Source organism: Acomys russatus, chromosome 28, assembly GCF_903995435.1.
Source record: "Acomys russatus chromosome 28, mAcoRus1.1, whole genome shotgun sequence".
Lineage (NCBI taxonomy): Eukaryota > Metazoa > Chordata > Mammalia > Rodentia > Muridae > Acomys > Acomys russatus.
In genome coordinates, this window is record NC_067164.1 from 43,277,561 (window position 1) to 43,294,110 (window position 16,550).

Below are 16,550 nucleotides of genomic sequence, written 5' to 3' on the forward strand. Positions count from 1 at the left end.
AACAAAAACAAACACAAACAAAAAGATGTGACAATGTAGGGAACATTTTTATAAACAGTGGTAAATGATTCAAAAGCACAGTTGTTATTCTTAGTGGGAAGTTTACGGACCTTAGCTTCTAGCACAGGTGAGCCTAACTGGACAGAGGGTCACATCTAGCACCATAGCGGCAGGATAAAGCAGAAAACGGTCAGGTAAACACGTATGACACAACAAAGTGCAGTGGAGATAAAACTGAGTAAGGCAGGGTGAGTTAGGTCGCAATACTGAGGAGCAGGGAAACTGGGGAGCCCAGCTGTAAACATTTTCATTTCCTATTACCCCCCAATGCAAACAACCACACAAGCCACCTTTTGTGAATAAACAATTAAAAGAGCTGTGTCAGGTGGCCCCACTGATTTCTCCATGAAGAGCTGCTGGTTCTGGGACACCATTCATCCTCAAAACATCTTCATAGAGTAAATAGCTCTGCAGACTTCTGGGAAGTGGCAAGTGACAGATCAAAGTGTCAGAATGAAGGTGCTCTGCTTTTAGACGGGCCCGGATTTCCAAACGACAAAGATGGGTTAGGCTTGGAACAGAAGCTGGAGAAAAACAAACAAAATTTTAACCGACATTGGACTGAACAAATGGTTCAGAAGGCATGAGGAGCCACTGTGAACTTCAGAACCCATGTAAAGGCTAGAGTGACACCCAGCACTGGAGAAGACAGAGGCAGGAGGATCACTGTGCTTGCGTGCCTATCAGCCTAGCTCCAGCCTCAGTGAGAAACCTTGTCTCAAAGGAGTAAGGCAGAGAGAGATATGCTAACATCCTCCTCTGGTCCCCACATGTGCACACTATCATGAACACAAGCACACATGCACACACATACACACACACATACACGCACACACACACGCAATACATTAAGGGAAGCAACCAACCCACCTCTGTATAATAAAAGAGAAATGGTATGTTGCTTAGTCTTGTTTGGAAAGAGAGACAGACAGACAGACAGAAGGAAGAGTGCTAAGTCAGGATCATCACATGAAGCTTTAATCTATTTTCTTCACCTGGCTGCTCTTCCTTCAGTTGATCACACACTCAGCATCCAGAACCAGAAAAAAATAAATGTTTAAATCCTAAGGACCCAACAGTACAAACTAGCACTTAAGAAAACCTGTAACAGAAATTGCTACTTCCCTCTCAGTCTGTTTCATTGCAAAGTCTCTGAGCTGAGCACATCAAGCAATGGATGTGCAGTCTGAACATTTCCTCTTTGCATCTGTGACATGAAATAAAGTTTCAAGGTCTGGGAAGGTGGCTCAGAGGTTAAGAACACCAGCTGTTCTTCCAAAAGGCCCAGGCTCAATTTGTAGCACCTACATGATGGCTCCCGCCTATCTGTAACTCCAGTTTCAGAGAATCCAGTGCCCTCTTTGGCCTGCATGGGAACCCCAGGAATGCAGTGGTGCACATACATACATGCATGAAAAACATCCCAACATTATAAAACATATTTTTTAAAGAAAGAAACTTAAAAAAAATAAATAAAGAAACTTCAAAATACGAACAGAAAAAGAGCATTCATCAAGTGTCCTCTCTGCCACATGGCCTTGTTTATTTATTTGGGCTTCCTAAGCATATGTCCTACCACTGAGCTGCCCCAAGCCCTGGGATATATTACCATGCTCTAATAAGATAGGAAAATGGAGGCTTAAAAAGAAGTTTCAGCAACATTTCAAACATCACAAAACTAACTGGCAGAGCTAGGATTCAAACTTAGATTCATCTGACCCCAAAGAATCTGAGCGTGGGTGAGCATCGCTGTAGCCACAGCAGGAAGCAGATTCTCAAAGAACAATCCATGTGTGTGTAATTGACAACCACCAGATGACAGCAGTTTCAATTTCCAAAATGAAGAAGCTAATGTCCACACAACACAAAACAGCCAATGCTTTTGTGTGACTTGAACCTTTGTTAGCAGAGAAATCTCTAAATCCCTGTGAGTGCAGCGATGACACAGGGATTAGAGCAGGAGCATCAAGTCACGTACTATGGCGGGCCCCGCTGGGAACAACTCACAATTGTTCTTTACCCCCCCCACCCCACAGGGCCTAAAGCAAGCTCATTTTTCAAATTCCACATTCGCCATAGCAAAACAACTGAAGTTTACTCAGCACCTTAAATATCAGTTTCTGTTTAGTTTACTAAGGGTTAAGATACAGCTGTCATTAGGAAAAACTGAAAACAAAAGGACGGAAAGTAACCCGAAAAGGAGAGTAATGATGGTGGTAATGACCCAGATGCCAAGTGAGTAGCATCAAAGCTTAAATACAAACAGCCAAAAAAATATAGTTGAGTACAATTTTGAAATTCAGTATGAGTGTAGTGTATATATGTATACTTGTGGAAATTATAGTAGAAGTGTATGCCACACGTGTGACTTTGTGATACCATAAGAATTAGCATCTGTAAGTTTAACGGAACATCTGAATAAGAATTGTGAAAGTTTTGAAAACAAGTTTAAAAGCTTTTGCTCATCTAACAGTATTTATCACTTAGCATATAAAAAAATCTATGATTGACAATTCTGGGGCAAAATTCATTAGTTACCTAACACTGATGAAAATTTAATGAAAAGGAAGTACCTAAAGTCAGGAACTGACTGGAGCTAATCGCCTCATTAATAATATACTTTGAATTTAAAAATATCTATAGCACTGGGCGTGGTGGCGCACACCTTTAATCCCAGCACTCGGGAGGCAGAGGCAGGCGGATCGCTGTGAGTTCAAGGCCAGCCTGGTCTACAAAGTGAGTCCAGGATGGCCAAGGCTACACAGAGAAACCCTGTCTTGAAAACCCCAAAACAAAAAAAAACAAACAAACAAAAAAAAAAACAAAAAAACAAAAAACAAAAAAAAACTATAGCAACAAATTCAAATAAAACATTATGGCATCTCAAATAAAATTATTTTTTCTCTTTGCTTATGTGTAACTTTTCTATAACTGAACATTTGGAAGCCATAACTTTGATCTAGCTCACAGCTATATGGCTGCAATGTGGTGTCAGGTAAGCAAGTCATTTAAGCCTCTCCTAACACATGTTGAATTTACTTTAACCACAGTGGTTGAGCTTCCACATACAAATGTGCATTGGCGTGATTAAATATGCTATGACAAGCTCTAATGGTGTAATCTGATCAGGCTGTTGAGTCTTCAAGAAACCTTAAAGCAGCCAAACAAATCAATTGCCTGCTTCCAGACAGTCATGTTACATACTGGTGTTTGCAATACCCTCTCCACCATGCAGACCAAAACCTCTGGAATTGTGAGCAATTCCCAGTCTTCAGTTAGCACCTCAGATATTTTAGTCAGAGATATAGAAAGTTAACTAATAGGGGAAGAAAACAGAATCTAAAGAATAACTGGTATAATAAATGGAATAAATGGAAAAGGTGTAATCCAGTAGTAAGGCAAAAAGCCACTACTGATTGTGTGACACTTTTTAGGTGTTAACCCTACCTCCTTACTATATACCAAAAGACTTAAACCAATAAGATTCAAGGTAGAAAACATCAACACAACAATTTATAAGCTTTAAAATACCACAAAGATCTTATGCACCAGAGTCTAGAGGCCTCAAATGTTTTGACTGCGTCCCAATTAGTAAAAACTGTTCGAACACAGAACCTCAGAGTTTACGTTTATGTATACATAATAATGCAATTATTTGCAAAATTAAATAAATATATAAGGCTAAAAGTAAACTGAAATAAGCTGAGCTTTAAATAATAGTTGTAATTTTAATTTGTAATGTTTTTCATTTTGAGGCTGGGCATGGTGACATGCTTTTAATCCTAGCACTCAGGAGGAAGTGGCAGAAGGACCTCTGTCAGTTCAAGGCCAGCCTGGTCTGCAAAGCAGGTTCCAGGGCAGCACGAGCTACACAGTGGAGAAACCCATCTGTATGTTATTGTACACAATGTGATGCTACAGGAGGGAGCTTTCCTAATGCATACAGTGTGGCTCTCCACTCTGTTCTTTACTCCTCTCATTCATCTTCATTGTTCTTCCACATTGCTTTGCTTCTACATTCATGGATAACAAACACTCTATGGAGAGAAAATCTAAGGACCACACAGAGAGAAAAAATACAATATCCAACTCTCTGGGGCACACTTAAAATTTGCTTAAGATTACCTCCAGGTGAATCAGTTTTCCAGGAAATGATGTAACTCCGTTCTTTTTAAGGCTGAATAGAGCCACGCTGTGTATTATGTACTACAATTTCTTTATCCAGGCCTTTGATGTTGAACAGCGGCGTTGTTTACATAACCTCACTACTGTGAATGGTGCTGCAGCAAACACTGATACACAAGCATATCTGTGGTAAGCTGACTTGAAGCCCTTCTGGCCACACAGACAGCATGCTTGGGCCGTGTAGTGAACCTGGCTTTGTTTGTTTGCTTTGAATAACCCTCCCTATTGATTCATGCAATGGTTAGAACCATTTACCCTCCCATCAGCAGGGTATAGGAGGTGTGTGCTGTGGGCATTCTTCCCACTGTTTATTTGTTCTCTTAACGACAGCCATTCTAATAGGTGAGATGGGTTCTCAATGCATTCTTGATTCATGCTTCTCCAGAGACCAGAGAGGGTAACAATTTTCCATGTTGTATTCGAACCTTTGTCACCAGTTTGGTTATTAGCCAGTTTACTGACTGATTGTTTAATTGCTTGCTTAGGTTTTCTTTTTATGTTCTACAAATTAATTCTATGTTGGGTGTATAAGGATTGGCGATTACTATCGCACTCTAAAGACTGTGTCTTCACTCAGTTCACAGTTTCTTTGCACAAACATCTGATTTCATGAGAGCAATTTCTGAATTGTTACCATTATTTTCTGATAACCTGGACTGTTATCCAGAAAGTCCCTGACTACTGTCTGTATCTTGATGTTTCCTCCCTACTTTTTCTTCTAATACTTTCAAAGGCTCAGGTCTCCAAATCGGGTCTTTGGCCCATTTGGTCTTGCTTTTCTTATAGGGTAAGAAATAGGTGTCTCAGCTGGGCAGTAGTGGCGCACGCCTTTAATCCCAGCACTTAGGAGACAGAGGCAGGCAGATCTCTGTGAGTTTGAGGCCAGCCTGGTCTACAAAGAGAAGAGTCCAGAACAGCCAGGGCTACACAGAGAAATCCCGTCTTGATAAAAGAAAGAAAGAAAGAAAGAAATCTAGTTTCACCAGCCCCATCTGTTGAAAAGGCTATTGAATGCTCAGTCACCAGGGAATGGCACTCCTTGAAGGGTTAGAAGAGTGCTTTATTTTAGGCCCACAGCACCCCAAATAGGAAGGAACCCACCCACGATGAGACTGCGTTTGAAAGGCCTCCCCCACTCTGTCCCTATATAAAAGACCAACAACTGGCAAAGCTCTTGAAACGTCCCCTTCTCAAGTCACCATGGCCCTCCAGGCCTCCGTGACGTCTATTCCCTGGACTATCTGACAGACCCAGCTGGCCTTCCAGTCCACCATCAGTTTCCTCTTATTCGAGCCTGGTGAGACTGTCTGGGTCAAGCAGGCAGCCAAAGGGGCACTGAAACCAACTTGGAAAGGAGCTGCACAGTGGTTCTCTCCACCCCTAGGGCTGTGACGTTATCTGAGACTACACTACAGATCCACCACATCCAGGTCAAGAGAGCAGAAACTACCGCAGCCACCACCAAACAGACTGTCTTCTGGGCTATGGAGACGTTCAAATTCTGAGAACTGAAGAAGATAGAGACGGAAGTCTTAGCCAGTGTTCTGTGGCCATGAAGAGCCACCATGACCACAGCAACAATCATAAAACAAAGCATTTAATTATGACTAGCTTATAGTTTCTGAGGTGTAGTTCATTACTGTCATGGCAGGGGCACGGTAGCATGCAGACGGTCTTGGTGCTGGAGCATAGCTGAGAGGTCTCCGTCCGGACCCATGGGTAGTATGCATGGAGAACGCCTGGCTTGAGCATTTGAAATCTCAAAGCCCAACACCAGTGACACCTACTCCAACAAGAGCACATCTCCTAATCCCTGTCAAATATTCCCTCATGAGAAAACATTCAAATATATGAGCCTATGGAGCCCATTCCTAGTCAAGCCACATAGGAGGTAATGGTTAATATGGTTGCAGACCAGTAACCCACATTCTATCTTGACCCTTGCTGACATTCACTTTCTTAACCTGTCAAAATGGCAAAAATGAACAAAACAAGTGATAGTTCATGATGGCAAGGATGTGGAATAAGAGGAACAAGCAGATACTGTTGGCGAGAATGCAAACTTGTGCAGCTATCTGGAAATCAGTGTGGCGGCTCCTCAGGAGAATGAAAATGATGTTCCTCAGGATCTACGACATCGCTCGGGCAGAGGCCCAAGGGAAGCTTCCTCCCACCACAGAGACACGTGCCCAACCATGTTCATTGCTGCTCTTTTCATAATAGCCAGAAATTGTAATTAGTCTACATGTCTGTCAAAAGAAGAATGAAGATATAGTACATTTACACAGTGGAAAGTTACTCAGACATTAAAAAAAAGTGTCATGAAAATTGCAAACAAATAAACGGAACTAGAAAAAAATCATCCTGAGTGAGGTAACCATCCCAGACCCCAAAAAGATAAATATGGTATGTATTCACTTATACGTGGACAGTAGCTATGAGGTCAGTGAAAACCAAGCTGTAACCCATAGAACCAGGAGGGTGGTATAGAGGAAGGGACTAGAGGGGATAGCTCTCGTTAGGAAAGGGAAACAACAGGTATGGACGAAATGGGCAGGTGAGAGGGGGTTGTGGGAAAAAATACAGGGAGAGACAGCTAAAATTAAGGGACTTTTGAGGGGTAGTATGGAACTCTAATACAGTAGATACTTTCTAAATATATATACATACGTGAAGGCAATTTAAATGAAATTTCCAAATAATGGCAGAGTCACACCTGCCTATCTCTTGTCACCTAACAAAACTTTCAGAACCAGGAATGAGTGACATCTAGTTGAGTTGTTAGCCAAAGGGTGCCCACGGAACTCCCCAAACAATCTAGGTTGTTGTCAAGATTATATAGGTTTCTCTCCCCACATACTGACAGTAAGACTCCATTGCTGAAGACAACCCATATATTGAACATGGAGATGTCGAGACGGTGCCTAAATGGAGTTTTCACCCCTATGTCTGAGCATCTTTGGTACAGGAAAGTACTCTGCATGCTATCGGAAGACAAATACAAAATATCACGCCAGCCACAAGCCCTTATCTACAGCAGCGCACACCTGCAGGGCAGCCTAGGGCAACGGTGGCACAGATTGTGGAAGTAACAAAACAACAACTGACTTGACATGAACATCATATACTACAGCCCTGAAGTAGGGTTCCTTGGGGTCCATCATGGGACTGAGATGCAGCTTCTCAACTGAGTCCTCAGGAAGGCAGTGAGAATTTTGGTCACTCATGAGCCTCAGGAAGGCAGTCAAAAATATTCAGATTTCCCTGGTTGTAGGAAATTTATAGCCTTTTCCTTTTGAAAAACACAGGAACTTTTTTTTTTCTTGAGCTGGTAATCCAAGCAAATTGTATGCTGGGATTGGGCAGATGTTTGTCACTCACAGATGAGTGACACTGAAGATCCCCACACAGTACCTAAAGCATTCAGAAGATGGTGATACCCTATGCAGTGCCCAACAGAACCAGAAGAGAGGGATAGCTTCCCATGAAGTACACTGAACATCCAGAAGGCACAAGCTTCCCAATGTTTCCATAGCAGCCAGGTCAACCGCTTGCCATGCAGTACCCAGAACATCCAGAAGAGGGCAATAGATCCCCATGGAGAGAACCAATGTACCCAAAGCACCCAGAAGAGGGTGATACGTCACAATGAAGATCTCCATACAGTAAGCAGGACATCCAGAAGAGGGCCAAAGAGTCCCATGCATCCAGATGTAGTTCTTCAGTCCTTCTATGATATTAAAAAGGAAAGTCTTTTATAAGCTATACTTGCTATGTGATTTTTCTTCCAAAATACAAGGGTCACTGACAAGCCAAAGAAAGAAGTTCATATAAGTCCAGCTTGATAGACCAGTGAGTTTACTTGGGTTACTTGCAGGAGCTTGGGTGCTCAAAGGCAGCTAAATCCCCAGGAAATGTTTTGATTTAAAAAAAATCTGTATGTTGCTTTTGGGAGGGGAGGGAGGGTCATTGGGTGAGCCCTGTGAGCTGTAGGGGAATTTTAATCCAGAAACATGGCTGCTGTGGCAAGGGATCACATCTGAAGGTCTAGGTCTATGTGATCCGGCTGGAATGCAGAGTGCCACACCCCTTTAATCCCTCTGGCTGGAAGGTAGACACACCCTTAGTATATACCTTTATTCCAAAACAATGAAGGTAAAGTTAGCTTGTAAAGGAAACAACAATGTTTGAAAGTGTTATCTAATTGAGGGGCAAACAAAGTGAAAAATCAGAGAAAGATTTGACTGAATGAGTCAGAGATAGGAAGCAACTGACTCTCACCAGAACAGACCGGAAAGAGAGTCTACTTAAGAGCAGAGGGAAGGAAGAGGTCGTTTTACCAGGACAGTTGTACAGAGACAGGTTCCAGAGAACAAACTAGACACAGAGGAAGACAGAACGAGCCAGAGAATGAGAAGCCAGAGGATTAGAACAGACTGCCAAAGTTAGTATGAGGCCAACCAGAGCAATTCAGTCAGAGGCTGATAGAGAAGCCAGATTGAATCAGTCATCTAGGAGAGGAGTTTGAGCAAGAACAGCAGAGTTGAACCAGTCAGCCAGAGTTCAGAAAGAGCACTGCCCCTTGGTGGAGAGGTCCTGTGGGAACACAGAGGAAGGGGAAGCAGGCTATCCAGATGAGACCTGACAGGCTGTGGGGGAGAAGGGCCCCACCGGTCAGAGGTCCAGGGGAAGTGAATAGGACGGAAGAGGTAGGAAGGGTAGAACAGGAAGGTCAGAGTGAGGGGATTACAATCAAGATGTGATGTAAATTATAATTAAAAATATGTATTAAAACAAAGAGTTCAGAAAGAACTAGAAAATGTGAACTTATTCATCAGTAAGTTTCAGATGCTGAAAACATTCTAGGCCTAGATTAGATTGTATGGAGGCAAGACACTTCCAGGATTAGGCCTTGGTTAGCAGAGAGAGTCAGTAAGCCTCCAAAATGACAATTATATCAGGTGAACAAAAGTTACTTTTGTACTGAGCCTCATGAAATTCTCTGTCCTTCCGGAAGGGGATATTAGTAGACCAACTTCATGATGGTCACCCGTGGGTGATCACTGCTGTTCTAATTCTTTATGGCAATTTTCACGTTAACACTGAAGAGAGCATACACACAAGAATATAGTCCGCGATGCAAATCCAAGAGAAAGCATTCCATGATAACGTCACCAACTTTTCTTCTGCAGCCCCAAACTGCAATTGTTTTTGCATTCCCCTCCTCTTTCCATTTATTCTTTTAACAAGATACTCAATAAGTTGGGCAGGACAAGATATAGGCATCAGACTGGTGCTGTGGGTGCCAAAGCATATCAAAGAGTAAGTTGGCATTCACACAAAGGAAGTGAGAATGTATGGTTGGGGTCCATCTTTACAGAGAATGTGGCAATATAAATGAACAATCAAATAAGAAGAGCAGTAGGAGGCACATTTATGCTGAAGAAATGGGTTCCTCTATTTAAAAAAAAAGACTCAGATGAGTTTCACACTTGGGACTAAACTGAGACATGTTAATATGAGCTTATAGTTTTGAATACTATCAGTTCTGTTTTGACACATGCCTTAATAAAAACTATTGTGTCAAGAAAATCACACAAGACACTCAAGAATTAGGGAAGTTCAAGGAGCAAACTAGTGCCATGTTCTGTATGTTCTGTAACTAATGCCATGATCTGTATGTTCTGTAACTAATGCCGTGGTCTGTATGTTCTGTAACTAATGCCGTGGTCTGTATGTTCTGTAACTAATGCCGTGGTCTGTATGTTCTGTAACTAATGCCGTGGTCTGTATGTTCTGTAACTAATGCCGTGGTCTGTATGTTCTGTAACTAATGCCGTGGTCTGTATGTTCTGTAACTAATGCCGTGGTCTGTATGTCCTGTAACTAATGCTATGGTCTGTATGTCCTGTAACTAATGCTATGGTCTGTATGTTCTGTAACTAATGCCGTGGTCTGTATGTTCTGTAACTAATGCCGTGGTCTGTATGTTCTGTAACTAATGCCATGGTCTGTATGTCCTGTAACTAATGCCGTGGTCTGTATGTTCTGTAACTAATGCCGTGGTCTGTATGTTCTTTAACTAATGCCGTGGTCTGTATGTTCTGTAACTAATGCTGTGGTCTGTATGTTCTGTAACTAATGCTATGGTCTGTATGTTCTGTAACTAATGCCGTGGTCTGTATGTTCTGTAACTAATGCTATGGTCTGTATGTTCTGTAACTAATGCCGTGGTCTGTATGTTCTGTAACTAATGCCGTGGTCTGTATGTTCTTTAACTAATGCCGTGGTCTGTATGTTCTGTAACTAATGCTGTGGTCTGTATGTTCTGTAACTAATGCTATGGTCTGTATGTTCTGTAACTAATGCTGTGGTCTGTATGTTCTGTAACTAATGCCGTGGTCTGTATGTTCTGTAACTAATGCTGTGGTCTGTATGTCCTGTAACTAATGCCATGGTCTGTATGTCCTGTAACTAATGCCATGGTCTGTATGTTCTGTAACTAATGCCGTGGTCTGTATGTTCTGTAACTAATGCCGTGGTCTGTATGTTCTTTAACTAATGCCGTGGTCTGTATGTTCTGTAACTAATGCTGTGGTCTGTATGTTCTGTAACTAATGCTATGGTCTGTATGTTCTGTAACTAATGCTGTGGTCTGTATGTTCTGTAACTAATGCCGTGGTCTGTATGTTCTGTAACTAATGCTGTGGTCTGTATGTCCTGTAACTAATGCCATGGTCTGTATGTCCTGTAACTAATGCCATGGTCTGTATGTTCTGTAACTAATGCCGTGGTCTGTATGTTATGTAACAAATGCCGTGGTCTGTATGTTCTGTAACTAATGCCGTGGTCTGTATGTTCTGTAACTAATGCCGTGGTCTGTATGTTCTGTAACTAATGCTGTGGTCTGTATGTCCTGTAACTAATGCTATGGTCTGTATGTTCTGTAACTAATGCCGTGGTCTGTATGTTCTTTAACTAATGCCGTGGTCTGTATGTTCTGTAACTAAGGCCGTGGTCTGTATGTTCTGTAACTAATGCCGTGGTCTGTATGTTCTTTAACTAATGCCGTGGTCTGTATGTTCTGTAACTAATGCTGTGGTCTGTATGTTCTGTAACTAGCGCTGTGGTCTGTATGTTCTGTAACTAGCGCTGTGGTCTGTATGCTCTATGATAACTTGTCCTCTAGGTGACCCTCAGTTCTCCCTGCATTCCGAGAGTGACCACGTACTGCTGTAAACTGCACCTGCCAGCAGTCTTCAGAAACTCATCAGGAGCGATTAGATACAATCAGCATCCAATGTTCCTCCGAGATAAAAACACTTCTTGAGATCCAGCCTCCACCCAACCTGCCTAAAGGTCGACATTCCTGTGACCCACAACCTCCGCTTATGGTTTTGTTTTGTTTTGTTTTTTTAATAAATCCATTGCCCTTGAAGATTTGCATCACTCCCCTATCCTGTTACGTCAGGAAGGATTGTGGTCCAAGCTTGAGCCTGTAACACAGGACTCTGTGTGTTGCATCGGTATGGTGGAGTCCTGGTGGTCTTTTCGGGGATCTCGAGATCTGGGCAATCTGGATACTACAGAAGAAGAAAGCTAGAATGTACATATCAAATATTTCAGCAGGAACACACACACACACACACACACACACACACACACACACACACACACACACACAAGATATACAGGCACCTAAGAAACATGATAGTAGAGTTTACACATTAAATAGATAACAGATTGAAGAGGTAGCAAATGTGAGTCTTTACTTTGCAAAAAGTCTCAAGTTTTCTTGTATAAATAAGCATCAGTAGAATTCAACCTTGGAGTTATTTTGAGGTTGATACCACAAACCGCCTGACAAATGCAACTTAAAGAAGGAAGGGCTAATTTTGGTCCACGGTTTGAAAGGATACACCTGCCACAGAACTGGAAGCATGGTAGTGGAAATGCGAGGTCACATGCCAATGAAGGAAAGAGATCTACTTACCTTTCTCTGGACTCAAATGAGAGATCTGTTTTTGTTGCTGTTTTTAACATTCAGTTTATTCTTTTTACCTGCCCAGATTTGTGAGGTCTGTATGTACAATGAATCTTTCAATCTATGTCCACAGCTTTAACTACTACTTGAGAGGTTTTTGCGATGAAGGCCATTGTTGGGCCCCATTGCTAGGGGTAAGCCAAATCAGGTCACCAGTTCCTGGAGGAGCTATTTAGAATGGATTTTCCTTTCTGTCCAACAGTGAACAAGGAGACTTTAATTTCTTTTCACTAGGTTCTTTCTAGAAAGATTAAGACAGTTGCCAAAAATTTTTTTCCCTTTGTCACCCAGTGGGCCCAGTATTTTAAAAAGTTATAAAAGATAGAATGTAGATAGTATAAATAGGTCTCAGTAGCTAGTGGAAGCTCAAAAGGTATTTAACAACAGGGAACAGACCTTTTGCGTAGATTGAAAGCCAGTTACATTTTTTTGATGAGTCACAGTTTGGCTTAACAGATACCCAGCAAAATTTAGGTGTGTTACCCCGTCAGAAGAATATCTCTTAGCTGATAGTTCTGTCTCCAATCAAAAGATACAGTTATTTCTCAGATTAAACAATACCCAAACACCCTGGAAACAAAAAGGGAAATTGCAGTTGGTGTTTTCTGTTGAACTCACTAGTTCAAGCTATCTTTGTCCAGGCTGTCCTTAAACTTGTGATGCTCCTTCTACCTTCAACTCCTAAATGCTGACACTAGAAGTGTGTATTACCATGCTTACAAAACAAACAAACAAACAAACAAACAAACTAAAAATTAAAATTTTGTCTGGCAGGCTGAAGAGATGGCTCAGAGGCTAAGAGCACTGTCTGTTCTTCCAAAGGTCCTGAGTTCAGTTCCCAGCAACCACATGGTGGTTCACAACCATCTATAATGAGATCTAGTGCCCTCTCCTGTAGTGCTGCTAGTCCTTAGGACCGACTCTGATTCCTTAGAACAGGATGAGTCAATAATTTGGCTCCTGCCCATAGAATCAGTGGGAAATGTGACAGTGCAGAGGTTCCTCCATTAGTAGAATTTGATCTCCTTGATGGAGAACCCATAGGAAATTATTCAACTCTGTTATTCCAGGAACTCAAGGTCAAGATGCCTTATAACATAGCTTCTATTAAACTGCTTGTTTGTGCAAACCTCCCCCTGCAGCTGGTGAGCAACATACTAGGATGTATTTAAAAGTCCCTTGCCTTAAATGCTTGGGGACATGCTTAGGTCAGGAATACACGAATGTAGTCCAAGCCAGCTGGAATAAAGACTTTCAGTTGGTTATGAATTGTGTCTGAGTGGTCATCTCTGGTGGGATCCCCATAACCCGAGAGCTGGAATTTGAGGCATGCACTACACCATGTCCAGCTCAAGTCCTCATGTATTCTATTTCTTTTCTTTCTTTTTGTTTGTTTTGGAGACAGGGTTTCTCTGTGTAGCCCTGGCTGTCCTCCAACCCAGTCTGTAGACCAGGCTAGCCTGAAAGTCAGAGATCCATCCGCCTGTGCCTTCTGAGTGCTGGGATTAAAGGCATATGCTATTATAGTCCAGCATGTATTTGCTGAAATAATAAACAAGCTTTTCGGTGCATGAAAAAACAATGGATGTTCTCATATCACTATGAAGCAGCATTAGGGCTCTTATATTACCCTGTTTGTTGTTTTTAAGACCGTCTTACTATATATGGCCATAGGCTGGCCTCGCTGTGTATCTCAAACTAGCTTTAACTTGTGCTCTTGTCTCAGTTTCTTGAATGAAAGGTTACAGGTATAAGCCAGTACATCTGGCCTTGGAATTCAATATATTACTATCTGGATAGCAATCACAACCTATTTGCAAATGGGGCAAAATCCACACACATCCACATGGCAGCTGATAGCTGTCTATAACTCCAAGATCTGAGAATCTCACATAGACATATATGCAGACAAAACACCAATGCACATAAAATAAAATAAAAGAGCCAGCCATAGTGGTGCATGCTAGGGAGGGGGTGTGTGTGAGGAAATCCACACACAGCACAGAAACACCGCCACTGTGAATGAGCTGGATAGCAAACAGCTGTCGGGCTCTATGTCCTTTTCTCAGAAAATATCATTCTCTAAGCTTTCAGACCTACAGAACTAGAAAACAGAAAAACACAAGGATTTGTATGAAAAGGACATGTTCAACTATGGATACAACAAAATGTAAGATACAAAATAGAGATTTCCGTGACTCTTGGATATATGGAACTGGAACCAAGAAGAGAGGCTGCAGCGAGAGCAGAAACAGAGAAAGCACTAGCTACTAGTAAATACTGGATATGCAGGGTACGTGAAATGTGGTCCCAAAGGGATCATGACCTACAGGTTGAGAATCACTGGTCTGAACACGCCTTACATAAGCTAAGGTCTTCAGAGGAAACACAAACACATCTTTACTAATGGGTGTGCTGTAGTAATTTCCCCATGTGGCATATGTGGCCTCTTTGATTTTTTGTTGTTCCCAAGTCCAGTGGCCCATATTCTCTCTGTTATGAATAAATATTTGTTTTCTGGTGATGGAAATACATGATTAGTAAAAGTATATTCAAGACCAATGTTGAGGATTAGATGCAAGAGAAATTTCCCACATTACCATTAAAAAAATTCTCAACTAGAAGGCTTGTGGAGACGCCAAACAGAAAACTCGTTTTCAACAGAAACTTTTCTTCCAGTCTGAGTACGCTTAAGTTGAAGAGCATGGTTTCCTCAGGCTGCTTTAGATTGAGAAAATTTACTAAAACAGAATTTTAGGCCAGCCTCATCTACAGAGATAAATCCTCTCTAAAAATCAGGAACAACAAAACCCTCAATTTACAGAGTTTTCACCCAGCTCATGGGGTACACCAGTAGAATGCTATATTATCAGTAGAGACAGGTGCAAATAAAAGATGATAATATTGCTTTTCAAAGATGATAACATGTTATAGGGAGAAAACAAATCCACAAAAATTTCTAGAGAAAAATTAAGATCAGCATTCCTTTGCATACAAATTAACCGTTTTGTTTATATACCTTTGCAGAAGCAAAAGGGTATCACTAAATAAAAATAGTTAGCTGTAGGCTAAACTTATGAACAGATACAATTCTTAGTGGAAATCACTATACTGTCTCCATCCTTTCCACATATGAGAAAATGCAAATTATGCCTAATTTATTACATGTTCTCTAGCAAATCCACAAAAATTCCAGCTTAGCTAGAGAAGGAAAGGCAGCAGTGTGTTTAAGTCGTGTTTTCTTACCCATATGTTGCTGAAGAGCCCAAAAGGAGTTTGCACGGGCAGAGAGCATCTTTTCAACAGCTGATGGAAGTCTCTTCCAATTAGAAAATTCCAAAGTAAAAATAAGGATGTCATCACTGACTGAGTCAACCCTGTATCAACAACACCATTAACAAGCCATCAGAAACTACACACACACACACACACACACACACACACACACACACACACACACGGATAATATTAGAAGCAAATACAACACTCCTATTATTACAAGAACTTCATGATGAAAGGGACAAAACAAAACCACAGAAAGTATCAATATAACTAAGGCAAGTTCAGTGGACTCCTAGAAATGAAATAGACTAGTGTGCAGCTCTCCAATGGGCCTCACAAGGAGTCTCTACACTCCTGAAAAGCAGGCACTTCCTTTTCCACTGGAAAAAGCACCAGTGTCTTCGGTGGACTTGCTATCACCTCCTCCCAACTGAGCTGTCTTGCCAAATGCAGCCTGGTTATCCCTATAGATACAGAATAATCCAGAAAGGACAAAGCTCAAGTACTCGCTGCTGAGTATACAAGAGAGGTGGTTCCCTGCCCCACAGGCCCCACCCATGTGCCTCTCCCAGGGGCTGTGCAGCGGTTCTAACAACCTTCCTCACTATAGGCTGAGCCCTAAAGAGTGGTCTAATATTCAGCTTTAAGGATGGAAATATGAGTTCCACATTAACAGATCTTCCTCTCCCCCCCCCCCAAAACAGGACTCCCTACCAATCCACCCACAGAGGTACAAATGAAAATAACATTGGTTTAAAGTAAGTCCTAATTTCTAATATACTCTTCTACTTAAATATCTAAATTCTTTAAGCCCCAGCTCTCTTACATAATATATAATCTAACTATTTCTGCAAGCTTTATAAAAATAATATACAAAACTATAATAAACACAATTTAAAAAGTAAATAATGTATAAAATGCTTATGGTGCTAGGAAACTCAGCATTGTATCTTCTAGGAGATTTTACATCATTATATGC

General features: G+C 41.5%; 1 protein-coding gene across 1 annotated transcript in view; it reads right to left on the bottom strand.

Moving 5' to 3' along the window:
- Positions 1–371: 371 nt before the first annotated feature.
- Positions 372–16,550, bottom strand: part of Asb3 (ankyrin repeat and SOCS box containing 3) — a 55,180-nt gene continuing 39,001 nt past the window's right edge. The window contains exons 9-10 of the mRNA XM_051170503.1: positions 15,536–15,666; positions 372–584 (exon numbers count right to left, since the gene is read on the bottom strand). Of these exons, the coding sequence (XP_051026460.1) occupies positions 382–584; positions 15,536–15,666 (334 nt within the window). The 3' untranslated portion in view covers positions 372–381. The remainder of the gene's footprint in view (positions 585–15,535; positions 15,667–16,550) is intronic.